Source organism: Rhinichthys klamathensis, unplaced genomic scaffold (genome assembly GCF_029890125.1).
Source record: "Rhinichthys klamathensis goyatoka isolate OS25496 unplaced genomic scaffold, OSU_Roscu_1.1 h1tg000011l_1, whole genome shotgun sequence".
NCBI classification, from domain to species: Eukaryota; Metazoa; Chordata; class Actinopteri; order Cypriniformes; family Leuciscidae; genus Rhinichthys; species Rhinichthys klamathensis.
In genome coordinates, this window is record NW_026606564.1 from 21,815,170 (window position 1) to 21,834,196 (window position 19,027).

General features: G+C 43.9%; 1 protein-coding gene across 2 annotated transcripts in view; it reads left to right on the forward strand.

The window, feature by feature from the left end:
* The window catches only part of LOC130100885 (tensin-3-like), an 83,796-nt gene that overhangs the window by 50,647 nt on the left and 14,122 nt on the right, over positions 1-19,027 (forward strand). For both annotated transcript variants that reach the window (XM_056266539.1, XM_056266547.1), the window contains 6 exons: positions 1,187-1,247; positions 2,062-2,137; positions 10,027-10,153; positions 10,911-10,976; positions 11,181-11,279; positions 18,243-18,905. In XM_056266539.1, the coding sequence (XP_056122514.1) occupies positions 1,187-1,247; positions 2,062-2,137; positions 10,027-10,153; positions 10,911-10,976; positions 11,181-11,279; positions 18,243-18,905 (1,092 nt within the window). The remainder of the gene's footprint in view (positions 1-1,186; positions 1,248-2,061; positions 2,138-10,026; positions 10,154-10,910; positions 10,977-11,180; positions 11,280-18,242; positions 18,906-19,027) is intronic.

Below are 19,027 nucleotides of genomic sequence, written 5' to 3' on the forward strand. Positions count from 1 at the left end.
CAACACCCTCACGCAACACCCCCCTCACGCAACACCCTCACGCAACACCCTCACGCAACACCCTCACGCAACACCTCATGCAACACCCTCACGCAACACCCTCACACAACACCCTCACGTAACACCCTCACACAACACCCTCACGCAACACCCTCACGTAACACCCTCACGCAACACCCTCACGCAACACCCTCACGCAACACCCTCACGCAACACCCTCACGCAACACCCTCACACAACAGCCTCACGCAACACCCTCACGCAACACCCTCACGCAACACCCTCACGCAACACCCTCACGCAACACCCTCACGCAACACCCTCACGCAACAGCCTCACGCAACACCCTCACGCAACACCCCCCTCACGCAACACCCCCCTCACGCAACACCCCCCTCACGCAACACCCTCACGCAACACCCTCACGCAACACCCTCACGCAACACCCTCACGCAATACCCTCACACAACACCCTCACACAACACCCTCACACAATACCCTCACGCAATACCCTCACGCAGCACCCTCACGCAACACCCTCACGCAACACCCTCACACAACACCCTCACGCAACACTCTCACACAACACCCTAACGCAACACCCTCACACAACACCCTCACGCAACACCCTCACGCAACACCCTCACGCAACACCCTCACGCAACACCCTCACGCAACACCCTCACGCAACATTAACACCCTCTTGTTCCTGTTTATCACTGAAGCTGTGTTCATTCTCAAGAGAAGACAGTGCTCAATCTCATGTGACTGCTGCTAGATACCCCTGAATCATCTCAACACACGTTTGCAGTGTAATTCTCCCAGTAACCCGTGTGTCTCCTGCAGTGTGTCAGCCGTATGTGAAGGTGTACGAGTGTGAATCAGTGTGTATCCAGTGTGATTCTCCCAGTAACCCGTGTGTCTCCTGCAGTGTGTCGGCCGTATGTGAAGGTGTATGAGTGTGAATCAGTGTGTATCCAGTGTGATTCTCCCAGTAACCCGTGTGTGTCCTGCAGTGTGTCAGCCGTATGTGAAGGTGTATGAGTGTGTATCAGTGTGTATCCAGTGTGATTCTCCCAGTAACCCGTGTGTGTCCTGCAGTGTGCCAGCCGTATGTGAAGGTGTATGAGTGTGTATCAGTGTGTATCCAGTGTGATTCTCCCAGTAACCCGTGTGTCTCCTGCAGTGTGTCAGCCGTATGTGAAGGTGTATCAGGCGATGCAGGTGGTCTACGTCTCAGGAATATAGTGAGTTTATTCTACACATCATCATCAGTGCATATACACTGGAACCTGTGGCTTTATAATACACTGACACTGCCCAGACACACACACGACACTGAAGTAATGCAGTACACGTTGATTTCACAACACAAAACCCACTGAGACCAAAAAACAAGAAGAAACTTGATTATTGAAAGCAGAATTCCAGAAGTCACAGGGAGTGTCCGCTTATGGCTTTCCTCTGCGAATTATAAGATGGTTTGTTGTTTTTCACTTCCACAACCTGTAACATGATATGAAGTATCCTGATAGATTTATTACAGTGTTCCCACTTACTTCTAGCGGATTACACTTTTACAGTTTTGCCATTAAAAAAACGATTATTTACAGGTTTGATTTAATGACTTATTTGATTCAGTCATATTTTAGTGTCTTTGATGTACTATTATAGTTTTTGTTCATATTTTGAATTCGATTTTATTTGAATATTTTCTGTTTCATTTTAATTTGAAACTTTTTGTAATTTTGTTGTGTGTTTTGTCATATTTATTGTCTGTCTATAGTTTTAAAGTATGTTTTTATGTTTTTCTTCATTTCAATTGATGTTTATTTTATTTTAGGTAAAAACAAAAAGGTATTTTTTATTGCTGTCAAAACAATTAATCGTGATTAATCGCATCTAGCATAAAAGTTTGTGTTTATATAACACGCATATATATATATATATATATATATATATATATATATATATATATATATATATATATATATATATATATATATATACACAATATGTGTTAACAATGACCTGTATGATATGATATTTGATATTCCTCAGCCACATGGGAGCCGGTCACAGAGACAGGATCTGTATGACGCTGGAGCCGGCACAGATGCTGAAGGGAGACATCATGGTACAGACTAACACCACACACACATTTACCTTACTATACTGTACGTCTGTCCATAACAGTGAGTAACCAACACGATGATGGTCTCTGTGTGTTCCTCATGATGGTTCTCTGTGTGTTCCTCATGATGGTCTCTGTGTGTTCCTCATGATGGTTCTCTGTGTGTTCCTCAAGATGGTTCTCTGTGTGTTCCTCATGATGGTCTCTGTGTGTTCCTCATGATGGTTCTCTGTGTGTTCCTCATGATGGTCTCTGTGTGTTCCTCATGATGGTTCTCTGTGTGTTCCTCATGATGGTCTCTGTGTGTTCCTCATGATGGTTCTCTGTGTGTTCCTCATGATGGTTCTCTGTGTGTTCCTCATGATGGTCTCTGTGTGTTCCTCATGATGGTTCTCTGTGTGTTCCTCATGATGGTCTCTGTGTGTTCCTCATGATGGTTCTCTGTGTGTTCCTCATGATGGTCTCTGTGTGTTCCTCATGATGGTTCTCTGTGTGTTCCTCATGATGGTCTCTGTGTGTTCCTCATGATGGTTCTCTGTGTGTTCCTCATGATGGTTCTCTGTGTGTTCCTCATGATGGTCTCTGTGTGTTCCTCATGATGGTTCTCTGTGTGTTCCTCATGATGGTCTCTGTGTGTTCCTCATGATGGTTCTCTGTGTGTTCCTCATGATGGTTCTCTGTGTGTTCCTCATGATGGTCTCTGTGTGTTCCTCATGATGGTTCTCTGTGTGTTCCTCATGATGGTCTCTGTGTGTTCCTCATGATGGTTCTCTGTGTGTTCCTCATGATGGTCTCTGTGTGTTCCTCATGATGGTTCTCTGTGTGTTCCTCATGATGGTCTCTGTGTGTTCCTCATGATGGTCTCTGTGTGTTCCTCATGATGGTCTCTGTGTTCCTCATGATGGTTCTCTGTGTATTCCTCATGATGTTTCTCTGTGTGTTCCTCATGATGGTCTCTGTGTGTACCTCATGATGGTCTCTGTGTGTTCCTCATGATGGTTCTCTGTGTGTTCCTCATGATGGTTCTCTGTGTGTTCCTCATGATGGTTCTCTGTGTGTTCCTCATGATGGTTCTCTGTGTGTTCCTCATGATGGTTCTCTGTGTGTTCCTCATGATGGTTCTCTGTGTGTTCCTCATGATGGTCTCTGTGTGTTCCTCATGATGGTTCTCTGTGTGTTCCACATGATGGTTCTCTGTGTGTTTCTCATGATGGTTCTCTGTGTGTTCCTCATGATGGTTCTCTGTGTGGATGGTTCTCTGTGTGTTCCTCATGATGGTCTCTGTGTGTTCCTCATGATGGTCTCTCTGTGTTCCTCATGATGGTCTCTGTGTTCCTCATGATGGTCTCTGTGTTCCTCATGATGGTTCTCTGTGTGTTCCTCATGATGGTTCTCTGTGTGTTCCTCACGATGGTCTCTGTGTGTTCCTCATGATGGTCTCTGTGTGTTCCTCATGATGGTCTCTGAGTTCCTCATGATGGTCTCTGTGTTCCTCATGATGGTTATCTGTGTGTTCCTCATGATGTTTCTCTGTGTGTTCCTCATGATGGTTCTCTGTGTGTTCCTCATGATGGTCTCTGTGTGTTCCTCATGATGGTCTCTGTGTGTTACTCATGATGGTTCTCTGTGTGTTCCTCATGATGTTTCTCTGTGTGTTCCTCATGATGGTTCTCTGTGTGTTCCTCATGATGGTCTCTGTGTGTTCCTCATGATGGTCTCTGTGTGTTACTCATGATGGTTCTCTGTGTGTTCCTCATGATGTTTCTCTGTGTGTTCCTCATGATGGTTCTCTGTGTGTTCCTCATGATGGTTATCTGTGTGTTCCTCATGATGGTCTCTGTGTATTCCTCATGATGGTCTCTGTGTCCCTTATGATGGTCTCTGTGTTCCTCATGATGGTTATCTGTGTGTTCCTCATGATGGTCTCTGTGTGTTCCTCATGATGGTTCTCTGTGTGTTCCTCATGATGGTCTCTGTGTGTTCCTCATGATGGTTATCTGTGTGTTCCTCATGATGGTTCTCTGTCTGTTCCTCATGATGGTTCTCTGTGTGTTACTCATGATGGTCTCTGTGTGTTACTCATGATGGTTCTCTGTGTGTTACTCATGATGGTCTCTGTGTGTTACTCATGATGGTCTCTGTGTGTTCCTCATGATGGTCTCTGTGTGTTCCTCATGATGGTTCTCTGTGTGTTCCTCATGATGGTTCTCTGTGTGTTCCTCATGATGGTCTCTGTGTGTCGATGGTTCTCAGTGTGTTCCTCATGATGGTCTCTGTGTGTTCCTCATGATGGTTCTCTGTGTGTTCCTCATGATGGTCTCTGTGTGTTCCTCATGATGGTTCTCTGTGTGTTCCTCATGATGGTTTTCTGTGTGTTCCTCATGATGGTCTCTGTGTTCCTCATGATGGTCTCTGTGTTCCTCATGATGGTCTCTGTGTGTTCCTCATGATGGTTCCTATGTGTGTTCCTCACGATGGTTCTCTGTGTGTTCCTCATGATGGTTCTCTGTGTGTTCCTCATGATGGTCTCTGTGTTCCTCATGATGGTCTCTGTGTGTTCCTCATGTTTGTTCTATGTGTTTTCCTCATGATGGTCTCTGTGTGTCGATGGTTCTCAGTGTGTTCCTCATGTTTGTTCTCTGTGTGTTCCTCATGATGGTCTCTGTGTGTCGATGGTTCTCAGTGTGTTCCTCATGATGGTTCTCTGTGTGTTCCTCATGATGGTCTCTGTGTGTTCCTCATGATGGTTCTCTGTGTGTTTCTCATGATGGTTCTCTGTGTGTTTCTCATGATGGTCTCTGTGTTCCTCATGTTTGTTCTCTGTGTGTTCCTCATGATGGTCTCTGTGTGTTCCTCATGATGGTTCTCTGTCTGTTCCTCATGATGGTTCTCTGTGTGTTCCTCATGATGGTTCTCTGTGTGTTCCTCATGATGGTTCTCTGTGTGTTCCTCATGATGGTTCTCTGTGTGTTCCTCATGATGGTCTCTGTGTTCCTCATGATGGTTCTCTGTGTGTTCCTCATGATGGTCTCTGTGTGTTCCTCATGATGGTTCTCTGTGTGTTCCTCATGATGGTTCTCTGTGTGTTCCTCATGATGGTTCTCTGTGTGTTCCTCATGATGGTTCTCTGTGTGTTCCTCATGATGGTCTCTGTGTGTTCCTCATGATGGTCTCTGTGTGTTCCTCATGATGGTCTGAGGATGGTCTCTGTGTGTTCCTCATGATGGTTCTCTGTGTGTTTCTCATGATGGTCTCTGTGTTCCTCATGTTTGTTCTCTGTGTGTTCCTCTTGATGGTCTCTGTGTGTTCCTCATGATGGTCTCTGTGTGTCGATGGTTCTCAGTGTGTTCCTCATGATGGTCTCTGTGTGTTCCTCATGATGGTTCTCTGTGTGTTCCTCATGGTGGTCTCTGTGTGTTCCTCATGATGGTCTCTGTGTGTTCCTCATGATGGTCTCTGTGTGTTCCTCATGATGGTCTCTGTGTGTTCCTCATGATGGTCTCTGTGTGTCGATGGTTCTCAGTGTGTTCCTCATGATGGTCTCTGTGTGTTCCTCATGATGGTCTCTGTGTGTCGATGGTTCTCAGTGTGTTCCTCATGATGGTCTCTGTGTGTTCCTCATGATGGTCTCTGTGTGTCGATGGTTCTCAGTGTGTTCCTCATGATGGTCTCTGTGTGTCGATGGTTCTCAGTGTGTTCCTCATGATGGTCTCTGTGTGTTCCTCATGATGGTTCTCTGTGTGTTCCTCATGATGGTCTCTGTGTGTTCCTCATGATGGTTCTCTGTGTGTTCCTCATGATGGTTTTCTGTGTGTTCCTCATGATGGTCTCTGTGTTCCTCATGATGGTCTCTGTGTTCCTCATGATGGTCTCTGTGTGTTCCTCATGATGGTTCCTATGTGTGTTCCTCACGATGGTTCTCTGTGTGTTCCTCATGATGGTTCTCTGTGTGTTCCTCATGATGGTCTCTGTGTTCCTCATGATGGTCTCTGTGTGTTCCTCATGTTTGTTCTATGTGTTTTCCTCATGATGGTCTCTGTGTGTCGATGGTTCTCAGTGTGTTCCTCATGTTTGTTCTCTGTGTGTTCCTCATGATGGTCTCTGTGTGTCGATGGTTCTCAGTGTGTTCCTCATGATGGTTCTCTGTGTGTTCCTCATGATGGTCTCTGTGTGTTCCTCATGATGGTTCTCTGTGTGTTTCTCATGATGGTTCTCTGTGTGTTTCTCATGATGGTCTCTGTGTTCCTCATGTTTGTTCTCTGTGTGTTCCTCATGATGGTCTCTGTGTGTTCCTCATGATGGTCTCTGTGTGTTCCTCATGATGGTTCTCAGTGTGTTCCTCATGATGGTCTCTGTGTGTTCCTCATGATGGTTCTCTGTGTGTTCCTCATGGTGGTCTCTGTGTGTTCCTCATGATGGTTCTCAGTGTGTTCCTCATGATGGTCTCTGTGTGTTCCTCATGATGGTCTCTGTGTGTCGATGGTTCTCAGTGTGTTCCTCATGATGGTCTCTGTGTTCCTCATGATGGTTCTCTGTGTGTTCCTCATGATGGTTCTCTGTGTTCCTCATGATGGTCTCTGTGTGTTCCTCATGATGGTCTCTGTGTGTTCCTCATGATGGTCTCTGTGTGTTCCTCATGATGGTCTCTGTGTTCCTCATGATGGTTCTCTGTGTGTTCCTCATGATGGTTCTCTGTGTTCCTCATGATGGTCTCTGTGTGTTCCTCATGATGGTCTCTGTGTGTTCCTCATGATGGTTCTCTGTGTTCCTCATGATGGTCTCTGTGTGTTCCTCATGATGGTTCTCTGTGTTTTCCTCATGATGGTTCTCTGTGTGTTCCTCATGATGGTTCTCTGTGTGTTCCTCATGATGGTCTCTGTGTTCCTCATGATGGTTCTCTGTGTGTTCCTCATGATGGTCTCTGTGTGTTCCTCATGATGGTCTCTGTGTTCCTCATGATGGTCTCTGTGTGTTCCTCATGATGGTCTCTGTGTGTTCCTCATGATGGTCTCTGTGTGTTCCTCATGATGGTTCTCTGTGTGTTCCTCATGATGGTCTCTGTGTGTTCCTCATGATGGTTCTCTTTGTGTTCCTCATGATGGTCTCTGTGTTCCTCATGATGGTCTTTGTGTGTTCCTCATGATGGTCTCTGTGTGTCCCTCATGATGGTTCTCTGTGTGTTCCTCATGATGGTCTCTGTGTGTTCCTCATGATGGTCTCTGTGTGTTCCTCATGATGGTTCTCTGTGTGTTCCTCATGATGGTCTCTGTGTGTTCCTCATGATGGTTCTCTGTGTGTTTCTCATGATGGTTCTCTGTGTGTTTCTCATGATGGTCTCTGTGTTCCTCATGTTTGTTCTCTGTGTGTTCCTCATGATGGTCTCTGTGTGTCGACGGTTCTCAGTGTGTTCCTCATGATGGTCTCTGTGTGTTCCTCATGATGGTTCTCTGTGTGTTGCTCATGGTGGTCTCTTTGTGTTTCTCATGATGGTCTCTGTGTGTTCCTCATGATGGTCTCTGTGTGTTCCTCATGATGGTCTCTGTGTGTTCCTCATGATGGTCTCTGTGTGTCGATGGTTCTCAGTGTGTTCCTCATGATGGTCTCTGTGCTCCTCATGATGGTCTCTGTGTGTCGATGGTTCTCAGTGTGTTCCTCATGATGGTCTCTGTGTGTTCCTCATGATGGTTCTCTGTGTGTTCCTCATGATGGTCTCTGTGTGTTCCTCATGATGGTTCTCTGTGTGTTTCTCATGATGGTTCTCTGTGTGTTTCTCGTGATGGTCTCTGTGTTCCTCATGTTTGTTCTCTGTGTGTTCCTCATGATGGTCTCTGTGTGTCGATGGTTCTCAGTGTGTTCCTCATGTTTGTTCTCTGTGTGTTCCTCATGATGGTCTCTGTGTGTCGATGGTTCTCAGTGTGTTCCTCATGATGGTTCTCTGTGTGTTCCTCATGATGGTCTCTGTGTGTTCCTCATGATGGTTCTCTGTGTGTTTCTCATGATGGTTCTCTGTGTGTTTCTCATGATGGTCTCTGTGTTCCTCATGTTTGTTCTCTGTGTGTTCCTTATGATGGTCTCTGTGTTCCTCATGATGGTCTCTGTGTGTTCCTCATGATGGTCTCTGTGTGTTCCTCATGATGGTCTCTGTGTGTCGATGGTTCTCTGTGTGTTCCTCATGATGGTTCTCTGTGTGTTTTTCGTGATGGTCTCTGTGTTCCTCATGATGGTCTCTGTTTGTTCCTCATGATGTTTCTCTGTGTGTTTATCATGATGGTTCTCTGTGTGTTTCTCATGATGGTCTCTGTGTGTTTCTCATGATGGTTGTCTGTGTGTTTCTCATGATGGTCTCTGTGTGTTCCTCATGATGGTCTCTGTGTGTTCCTCATGATGGTTCTCTGTGTGTTCCTCATGATGGTTCTCTGTGTGTTCCTCATGATGGTCTCTGTGTGTTCCTCATGATGGTTCTCTGTGTGTTCCTCATGATGGTTCTCTGTGTGTTCCTCATGATGGTCTCTGTGTGTTCCTCATGATGGTTCTCTGTGTGTTCCTCATGATGGTTCTCTGTGTGTTCCTCATGATGGTCTCTGTGTGTTCCTCATGATGGTCTCTGTGTGTTCCTCATGATGGTCTCTGTGTGTTCCTCATGATGGTTCTCTGTGTGTTCCTCATGATGGTTCTCTGTGTGTTCCTCATGATGGTCTCTGTGTGTTCCTCATGATGGTTCTCTGTGTGTTCCTCATGATGGTCTCTGTGTGTTCCTCCTGATGGTTCTCAGTGTGTTCCTCATGATGGTCTCTGTGTGTTCCTCATGATGGTTCTCAGTGTGTTCCTCATGATGGTCTCTGTGTGTTCCTCATGATGGTTCTCAGTGTGTTCCTCATGATGGTCTCTGTGTGTTCCTCATGATGGTTCTCTGTGTGTTCCTCATGATGGTCTCTGTGTGTTCCTCATGATGGTTCTCAGTGTGTTCCTCATGATGGTCTCTGTGTGTTCCTCATGATGGTTCTCAGTGTGTTCCTCATGATGGTCTCTGTGTGTTCCTCATGATGGTTCTCAGTGTGTTCCTCATGATGGTTCTCTGTGTGTTCCTCATGATGGTTCTCAGTGTGTTCCTCATGATGGTCTCTGTGTGTTCCTCATGATGGTTCTCTGTGTGTTCCTCATGATGGTCTCTGTGTGTTCCTCATGATGGTCTCTGTGTGTTCCTCATGATGGTTCTCTGTGTGTCGATGGTTCTCAGTGTGTTCCTCATGATGGTTCTCTGTGTGTTGACGGTTCTCTCTGTGTTCCTCATGATGGTCTCTGAGTGTTCCTCATGATGGTTCTCTGTGTGTTTCTCATGATGGTTCTCTGTGTGTTTCTCATGATGGTTCTCTGTGTGTTTCTCATGATGGTCTCTCTGTGTTCCTCATGATGGTCTCTAAGTGTTCCTCATGATGGTCTCTGTGTGTTCCTCATGATGGTTCTCTGTGTGTTCCTCATGATGGTTCTCTGTGTGTTCCTCAGGATGGTCTCTGTGTGTCGATGGTTCTCAGTGTGTTCCTCATGATGGTTCTCTGTGTGTCGATGGTTCTCAGTGTGTTCCTCATGATGGTTCTCTGTGTGTTCCTCATGATGGTCTCTGTGTGTTCCTCATGATGGTTCTCTGTGTGTTCCTCATGATGGTTCTCTGTGTGTTCCTCATGATGGTTCTCTGTGTGTTCCTCATGATGGTTCTCAGTATGTTCCTCATGATGGTTCTCTGTGTGTTCCTCATGATGGTTCTCAGTGTGTTCCTCATGATGGTTCTCTGTGTGTTCCTCATGATGGTTCTCAGTATGTTCCTCATGATGGTTCTCTGTGTGTTCCTCATGATGGTTCTCAGTGTGTTCCTCATGATGGTTCTCTGTCTGCAGGTGAAAGGCTTCCGTCAGAGCAGCCGGTCCGAGAGAGACGTTATGTTCAGGGTTCAGTTCCACACGGGAGCGGTTCAGGCCTACAGCCTCGTGTTTCAGAAGGACGACATGGAGCACGCCAACAAAGGTCAGCGCAGGTCACCTGAAGCTCACCTGTTTATCTGTGTATCATCTTTTTACTCTTTTAGTTCCTTTTATAACTGTTTTAATTTTCCTTGCTTTTATTTTGTGATTATTTTAATTCCTTTCTGTGTAAAGCACTTTGAATTACCATATAAAATGTGCTATATAAATTAACTTGGCTTGCCTTACATGGAAGCTTGTAAATAAGGTTACACTCTTTTCCGATGCTCCACTTCCTTCTACTAACTATAAGTAACTTTGCAACTACATGTCAACGAACTCTCATTAGAGTATTACTGGACTGTAGTGTCAGGGATAGGTGCAGGGTTCAGTTAGTACAATAAGTTGACGTGTAGAGGTAGTAGTTGCAAAGTTACTGATAGGTAGAAGAATATCTAAAGAAAAAAGTGTTAACATGACTTTTTATCTCACAATTCAAAGTTTACATATAAACTCGTAATTGCAAGGGGAAAAAAGTTGTTTTTTGTTGCAAAAACCAGCTTCTATAGGATTGTGATATATAGCCTGAAGGCCTAAAACTAAAGTACAAACATATGCAGCATTCATACAGCGAATATAGGCTATAAATAAATGAAATGCTGATATTTTCTCTTTGTCTAAATGTTAAAGCGAGTGTCTTGTTAGTAAAGTGTATTTTGTCCTTAAATGCGGTGTTGGGTTTAGTACACGGGCTCTGTAGACTGAGATCCACAGTATCACAGGGTTTCAGCATCTGTTGATATTCTGATGTTTCTCTTCAGACTCCAGGTTTCCAGATTATGGCAAAGTGGAGCTAGTGTTCTCTGATGGCCCAGAACCGATTTCAGGTTCGTTTGTAATTTATTGTTGTCAGCTAATCCTGAAGTTGTTGAATGCTAGCGTTTCTCCACATCAGAGCCTGACGCGCTCGTTTGCACTTCATGTCCTGAACAAAACTTGTACTGAATTGATCTGAATAATGACTCTATTGTCTTCTAGAGCTGCTTCACAGCTGACTTTGGATCAGCATCTCTCTGTTGTGTGATTGACAGGTTCAGAGCGCTGGCTGAACGGTCCAGATGTGACGGTCGACTACACCAGCACAGATTCACTCTCTAAATGGGACTCGTATGGGAACATCTGCAGTGAAGGTAGGGAGGATCCAGATGATTATATGTAAAGGACATTCACTTGAGCTCTGGCTACACTAATGTGGTTGAGTGAATGATTCAATGACTTACCCATAAACACAGTCACTTGTTTTATTGCTGAATTGATTTTTTTGAATGAATCAGTTGAGTGAATGATTCAATGACTCACTCATACTGTCATTTGCTCCCCTGAAGGAGAGACTTTTATTGAGGGACTGGTAATTTGATATTTATTTAAGCCATTTCTGATACTAGTATTGTCACTGTTGTTACTGTATGAGCCTTTAGGTCCTGACTGAAGCACATGTTCACTTCCTCCAGTTTTATAGTGCATGTGCAACCGTTAGTCGACTAGAAGAGGTTTGGTCGACCAAAATGTTATTAGTCGATTAGTTGCAGAAAAAGAACTCCACAGGAAGTGGTGAAATCCCGCAGGCTGTAACGGACAGATCGTTACCGGCAGGAAATACAAACATTCGCCTGTCGTTCATCCACCTCAAATATGGCTTATCACTTGAAACATGTGAGTAGTAGCAACTTTACAAGTCTGCTCGCTCTAATGCTAACAGAGATAAATGTGCGCTATTATTAGGCTCATATCTAAGTGTGTGTGTGGAGAGCCACTTACTGCACGATATACAGGCGCATCCCTGCATTTAACTTAAAATACTCCCTCATTCTTGGTCATTCAGATAAGAGTAATACAAACTGTAAATGGTCTATTTTTATTTTTTGTAAACTCACAATAACTACAAAACGTTGTGCTTTTATAAAATAATGACACTTTCTGCCGTCTCGGTCTCAGTGAACTTCAGCGCATCACATAAATGAACCGAAACTCAGTGTATACTTGCCTCACAGACATGAGAAATATATCTATAGAAAGCTTGAAATGTCTACTTTTAAATCAACCAATTCAAATGGAAAATAAATATTCTCAGATTATGTAATCCATATGAACATGCATATAGATGACGGGTCAGCATCGTTGACTTAATCTCTGCAGACGAAAACATAGAAACCATTATCAATAAATTATTTAAATGTTTAAACAGTCTCCTTCTGTTTTTTCATAATTATCACATTTGTCGGCGCTCTGTGGCAAAATATATGCCTGCGTTTGAGCACTGATTAGGCTATGTATAGGCAATTAAAGGCTCATTATTATGATTTATGGCTTATTAATATAAACGTGTGATTAGTCGACTAATTGATTAAATGAACGACTAGAAAATATTTTTAGTCGAGGGCAGCCCTATATATACTGTATACTGTATAGCACTTGCTGCCTCTGAACACTACTTCAATTTATTGTGTTGCATAGTTGGGCAAAACTCAGTCTTTTTCTGTACTGTGGCTGTGCTGTTACACACACACACACACACACACACTAAAACCACCCCAGAAGTCCAGCATGTTTTCCTGACTGCGGTGAGGCTTATGGCAGGACAGAACTCACACCCTGCTTAAACTAGCAGACACAGGAATAGTTTGGCCACAATCACAGCTGTTTTGCATAAAACACATTGATGAAACTAGTTGCAGCACCTTTAATAAAGAGGGTTTGATCAAGCACAAACAGACAGCTGTGCATTCCTGCGGCAGACGCCAGGCCTTGTTTTCACACGCAGACGCCTAAAGCTCACAGGAATTCAGCATCTCGTCCTGAGCTCTGCCTCTGTTTATAAGGGCTAGAGGAAACAGTACAGGAAAACTAATGTTAGAATAGTTTGATTTTAGTGCTGCTTCCTTAGGGAAGTGCACTACTATTGCTCATAGTTAGTGAAGTGATTTGACCAGATCACCAGACCTAGTGTTAATTCTAGTTTTAATTCTACTGTGAATCCTAGTGTGAATCCTAGTGTGAATCCTAGTGTGAATCCTAGTGTGAATCCTAGTTTGAATCCTAGTTTGAATCCTACTTTGAATCCTAGTTTGAATCCCAGTGTGAATTCTAGTGTGAATCCTAGTTTGAATCCTACTTTGAATCCTAGTTTGAATCCTAGTTTTAATTCTACTGTGAATCCTAGTTTTAATTATACTGTGAATCCTAGTGTGAATCCTAATTTGAATCCTAGTGTGAATTCTACTGTGAATCCTAGTGTGAATCCTAGTGTTAATTCTACTGTGAATCCTAGTGTGAATCCTAGTGTTAATTCTACTGTGAATCCTAGTTTTAATTCTACTGTGAATCCTAGTGTGAATCCTAGTGTGAATCCCAGTGTGAATCCTAGTTTGAATCCCAGTGTGAATCCCAGTGTGAATCCCAGTGTGAATCCCAGTGTGAATTCTAGTGTGAATTCTAGTGTGAATCCTAGTTTGAATCCTAGTGTGAATTCTAGTGTGAATCCTAGTGTGAATCCTAGTTTGAATCCTAGTGTGAATCCTAGTTTTAATTCTACTGTGAATCCTAGTTTGAATCCTAGTTTGAATACTAGTGTGAATTCTACTGTGAATCCTAGTGTTAATTCTACTGTGAATCCTAGTTTTAATTCTACTGTGAATCCTAGTTTTAATTCTACTGTGAATCCTAGTTTGAATCCTAGTTTGAGTCCTAGTGTGAATTCTACTGTGAATCCTAGTTTTAATTCTACTGTGAATCCTAGTTTTAATTCTACTGTGAATCCTAGTTTGAATCCTAGTTTGAATACTAGTGTGAATTCTACTGTGAATCCTAGTTTTAATTCTACTGTGAATCCTAGTTTTAATTCTACTGTGAATCCTACTTTGAATCCTAGTTTGAATCCTAGTGTGAATTCTAGTGTGAATCCTAGTTTTAATTCTACTGTGAATCCTAGTTTTAATTCTACTGTGAATCCTAGTTTGAATCCTAGTTTGAATATTAGTGTGAATTCTACTGTGAATCCTAGTGTGAATTCTACTGTGAATCCTAGTGTAAATCCTAGTTTGAATCCTAGTTTTAATTCTACTGTGAATCCTAGTTTTAATTCTACTGTCAATCCTAGTGTGAATCCTAGTTTGAATCCTAGTGTGAATTCTAGTGTGAATCCTAGTTTGAATCCTAGTGTGAATTCTAGTGTGAATCCTACTTTGAATCCTAGTGTAAATCCTAGTTTGAATCCTAGTTTTAATTCTACTGTGAATCCTAGTTTTAATTCTACTGTCAATCCTAGTGTGAATCCTAGTTTGAATCCCAGTGTGAAGTCTAGTGTGAATCCTACTTTGAATCCTAGTTTGAATCCTAGTGTGAATTCTAGTGTGAATCCTACTTTGAATCCTAGTTTGAATCCTAGTGTAAATTCTAGTGTGAATCCTAGTTTTAATTCTACTGTGAATCCTAGTTTTAATTCTACTGTGAATCCTAGTTTGAATCCTAGTTTGAATACTAGTGTGAATTCTACTGTGAATCCTAGTGTGAATTCTACTGTGAATCCTAGTGTTAATTCTACTGTGAATCCTAGTTTTAATTCTACTGTGAATTCTAGTGTGAATCCTAGTTTGAATCCTAGTGTGAATTCTAGTGCGAATCCTACTTTGAATCCTAGTGTGAATGCTAGTTTGAATCCTAGTGTGAATTCTAGTGTGAATCCTAATTTAAATTAGGAGTTAAATGTCTTTTTGGTTGGGCGTTGGGCCGTTTAGTGAAACTTAACTGACACATATATATATATAGCCTATATCTAACAGCAGATGAAGTAGTAGAACCGTAAATCTTCATTATGAGTCTTTATCATAAATACAGTGCATGTTCACAATAACAGTTTAAATAAATAAAAGAATGATTTAAACTATGTTTTACTTCTGATATACACATTTAGATTAAATATGCCATTCTCATTAATGGAGTTAAACACTTAATCTACATGAAATCATTACTGAGAAGTTTTTTATAACATTTATTTATATTCAATAAATATAAATATTTGTTATGGATGCAATGCTTTTGAACACTTTTCCTCTGGCATTCTGTGTTTTAATGTTTTAACTACAGAGAGAATGGCTGATCATGATAATAGCAGATTGTCTGTGCAATCTGAGCAAATAATGCCCAACAAGGTCTTTCTGTTTCCATTAAAATTATAAATAAATTAAAAATACTATTTGGCCAGTGGAAAAGATTGAGAAAAACTTTCTCTGAAATGTATTTTACACTATTTGATTTATTTATTGAAAAACAAGGCAAGGATAGGCTACTAAATGATTTTTATCAATGTAATGTGAGGCACATCCATATCTCATATTTTCCTAATGTCTTGTACCATTAAACATGTTATCACGTGGATGAATAATCATATGCAAATGATATGCAGATGAGGATATGCATAGTAAAACTAGGCGTTGTAAGCTCATATACGGTTATTTCGGGGTGGAGACGCATGTGCCCACAATCTTCCGCTGACTGGGGTTTATAAAGGGAATTCTGCTCAGGTTTTGGCGTACGCACGGTTTTATAAGTCTGTATAATTTTTTGCGTACGCCATTTTTGGCTTTCGGGCGCACATACACTTTTAGTAAGGATCCTGGGCACAGTTTTATAAATGAGGCCCCTGAGCCGGCATTATAATGAAGCTTTATACGGTTCAGTCCTGCTTGTTTCGTACAGTGACAGCAGTGTGTTGGTCAGCGCAGTGTGTGTTTAGCTGAACTGGTGTTGACTCACACAGTTGTGATGCTGAGGCTTTGGCAGGAAGAGGGACTGGAATTATAATTACAGTGTTTTGTTTTCGCTGGCTAATTCTGGCTGCTTCGGATGACAAAACACAAGGAGAAATCCATATAACTTCCTCCCACGGCCTCCCTCAAGATGCGTCTGGAAGCCAAGAAATTAATGCACTTTTTTTGCAAACTAGGTGAAATGCTAGAATGACTCTAACTGAACGCTGCTTAGATGTTTCAGTGAGCGCTTTAAAGAAGATTCTGGGTTCAATCCCATTAACGTTTGAGTGCTTTAATAAAAATCTGCGCTTGGTATTTCTGCTTTGAAACCTGCTCAGTTGCTGAGTTTTCTCTCTTCAGCTGTCAGTGGCTTGTTCTCACACTGGTGGACAGTAAAGGTATGTTGTGTGTTAATGAACACAGATGGAGCTGAACTCATGCTGAACCCGGACGTTCCTCTACGCGCTGAGCACATCTGCTCTCAGCAATGAGCGAGGGAATCCAGCCTCTGTTAATTGAAGGCCTGGAAGACCTGTTAGTTGTGGAAGAAGTTTGCTTTCATCTTCGGATTGAAGAACTGCTCTGCTTTGTCATTTCTCATCTCAGCTTTACAGGACAGCCTCATGTTTCAGTTCCTCTGAGTGACGTCTGATTCATGAACCAGTCAATGTTGTGAACCGATTCTTTCCAATGATCCTCTGCACTGTAAAGAATGACTTCCTGTAGTCAAAGAACAGTCAAGCTATTGGATGGCATATCCAGTCCCTGCATATTTTACTATAGCCATACTTGTAACCAAAAGTTATAAGTAGGGTTATAACAATATATTGTATTAGTTTATACAATGTTAATATAGTAGTCTTCTTGATCAATGTAATGATATCCACTATAATAGTACAGGTGGTACAATTGAAAGCCATATAATTCTAGCAATGAATCAGAGTTTATCATAAGTTGCCTGCCCTAAAACGAGGCCAGTACTCATACAATATATAGACACAAACTCTGATAAAACATCTTATATAATATAAATAAATATTAGTGTTTAATGTTGCTTACAATTAAAAAAAAAATAATATACAGACATTTTTAATAGCTGTCAGAATAGCTGGTAGAAATGTACCAGTCAAACCCTGAGCCCCTGTAATGAACTGCATGTCTCAGCACTTTCAGTATTTTCAGTGTATGACTGTTTGTTGTATGTTGACTGATCCCTTCAGAGGTGGACCGTAGTGTCAGATAACACATCCTCAACCCCGCCCTCTTCTCTCATGCCCCGCCCTGTCCTTACATTCCAAGCTCCATATATGGTAAAACAGCCCCGCCCTCTTCTCTCATGCCCCGCCCCTGTCCTTACATTCCAATCTCCATTTATGGAAGAACAGCCCTGCCCTCTTCTCTCATGCCCCGCCCCTGTCCATTCCAGTCTCCATATATGGAAGAACGGCCCCGCCCTATTCTCTCATGCTCCGCCCCTGTCCTTACATTCCAGTCTCCATATATGGAAGAACGGTCCCGCCCTATTATATCATGCTCCGCCCCCTGTCCTTATATTCTATCTCCATATATGGAAGAACAGCCCCGCCCTCTTCTCTCATGCCCCGCCCTGTCCTTACATTCCAATCTCCATATATGGTAAAAACAGCCCCGCCCTCTTCTCTCATGCCCCGCCCCTGTCCTTACATTCCAATCTCCATTTATGGAAGAACAGCCCTGCCCTCTTCTCTCATGCCCCGCCCCTGTCCATTCCAGTCTCCATATATGGAAGAACGGCCCCGCCCTATTCTCTCATGCTCCGCCCCCTGTCCTTATATTCTATCTCCATATATGGAAGAACAGCCCCGCCCTCTTCTCTCATGCCCCGCCCTTTCCTTACATTCCAATCTCCATATATGGTAAAACAGCCCCGCCCTCTTCTCTCATGCCCCGCCCCTGTCCTCACATTCCAATCTCCATTTATGGAAGAACAGCCCTGCCCTTTTCTCTCATGCCCCGCCCCTGTCCATTCCAGTCTCCATATATGGAAGAACGGCCCCGCCCTATTCTCTCATGCTCCGCCCCCTGTCCTTATATTCTATCTCCATATATGGAAGTACAGCCCCGTCCTCTTCTCTCATGCCCCGCCCCTGTCCTTATATTCCAGTCTCCATATATGGAAGAACGGCCCCGCCCTATTCCAGGTGTAAATGGAATCATTTTGATAAATCAGATAGATATCTGATCAGTAAAAACACATGAAGTGACCAGGTGTAAACAGGCCCTAAATGCATGAGCAGTGTGAGATGTCTTGCTTGTTTCCTTCATGCAGTGTTTAGCGTGTTGAGTGAGGTGTGTTTGTCCCCTCAGCGGGTCCGATCCTGGAGCGACTGGTGAAGCGTGACGTCAGCAGAGGCTCCACCCCCTCGGGAGCCCCGCGGAGCCCCGACCACACGCTCTCGGCCAGCACCGACTCCGGCCTCTCCAGCGCCCCCGACTGCTGGCCCACCCCGGGGCCCCGAGCGCCTCAGCCCAGCCGGCAGGAGCGGGTGGAGCTCAAGCGGCTGCTCAGCGGCTTCGGCCTGGACGAGGCGAGCCGAGCCCCCCCGCAGAATCACCTGAACGGGCGCTCGCGGCCCAAGGAGCGTGAGACCGACATCCTGGACGACGAAGTCCTGAGCTCGCGGCACGACCTGCACAGCGCAGACAGCCTGGGCACGCTCTCCTCGTCCTGTCACAAGAGCAGCCAGAACTCTCTGCTGTCGGACGGCTTCGGCAGCCCCGGGCGAACGGAGGAGACGCACACGGCGGCTGTGGACAAGTACGAGCGGAGAGCCGCTCACAGAGGCGCGTCCCTCCCCGCCGGCTCTCCGGGTCCCAGGCACCCGTTCCCGCACGGGGGATACTCCACGCAGACCTGGGTCCATCAGCAGCAGCTGGTCACGGCACAGCAGTACCTGTACCTGCCAGAGGAGGACGCCGGCGAGCAGCGCTTCCACAGCCACACGCAGGGGCTCCTGCCCAAACACACCGGTCAGCACACGCAGCTTTCTCTCGTTACAGTTATGCTTTGGTTCAAACCTTTTCACAAAAGCGTCAAGGCCCCCCGAATATTCTGTTGAATGTATATCTTAACATGCAATATATCAAAAGAA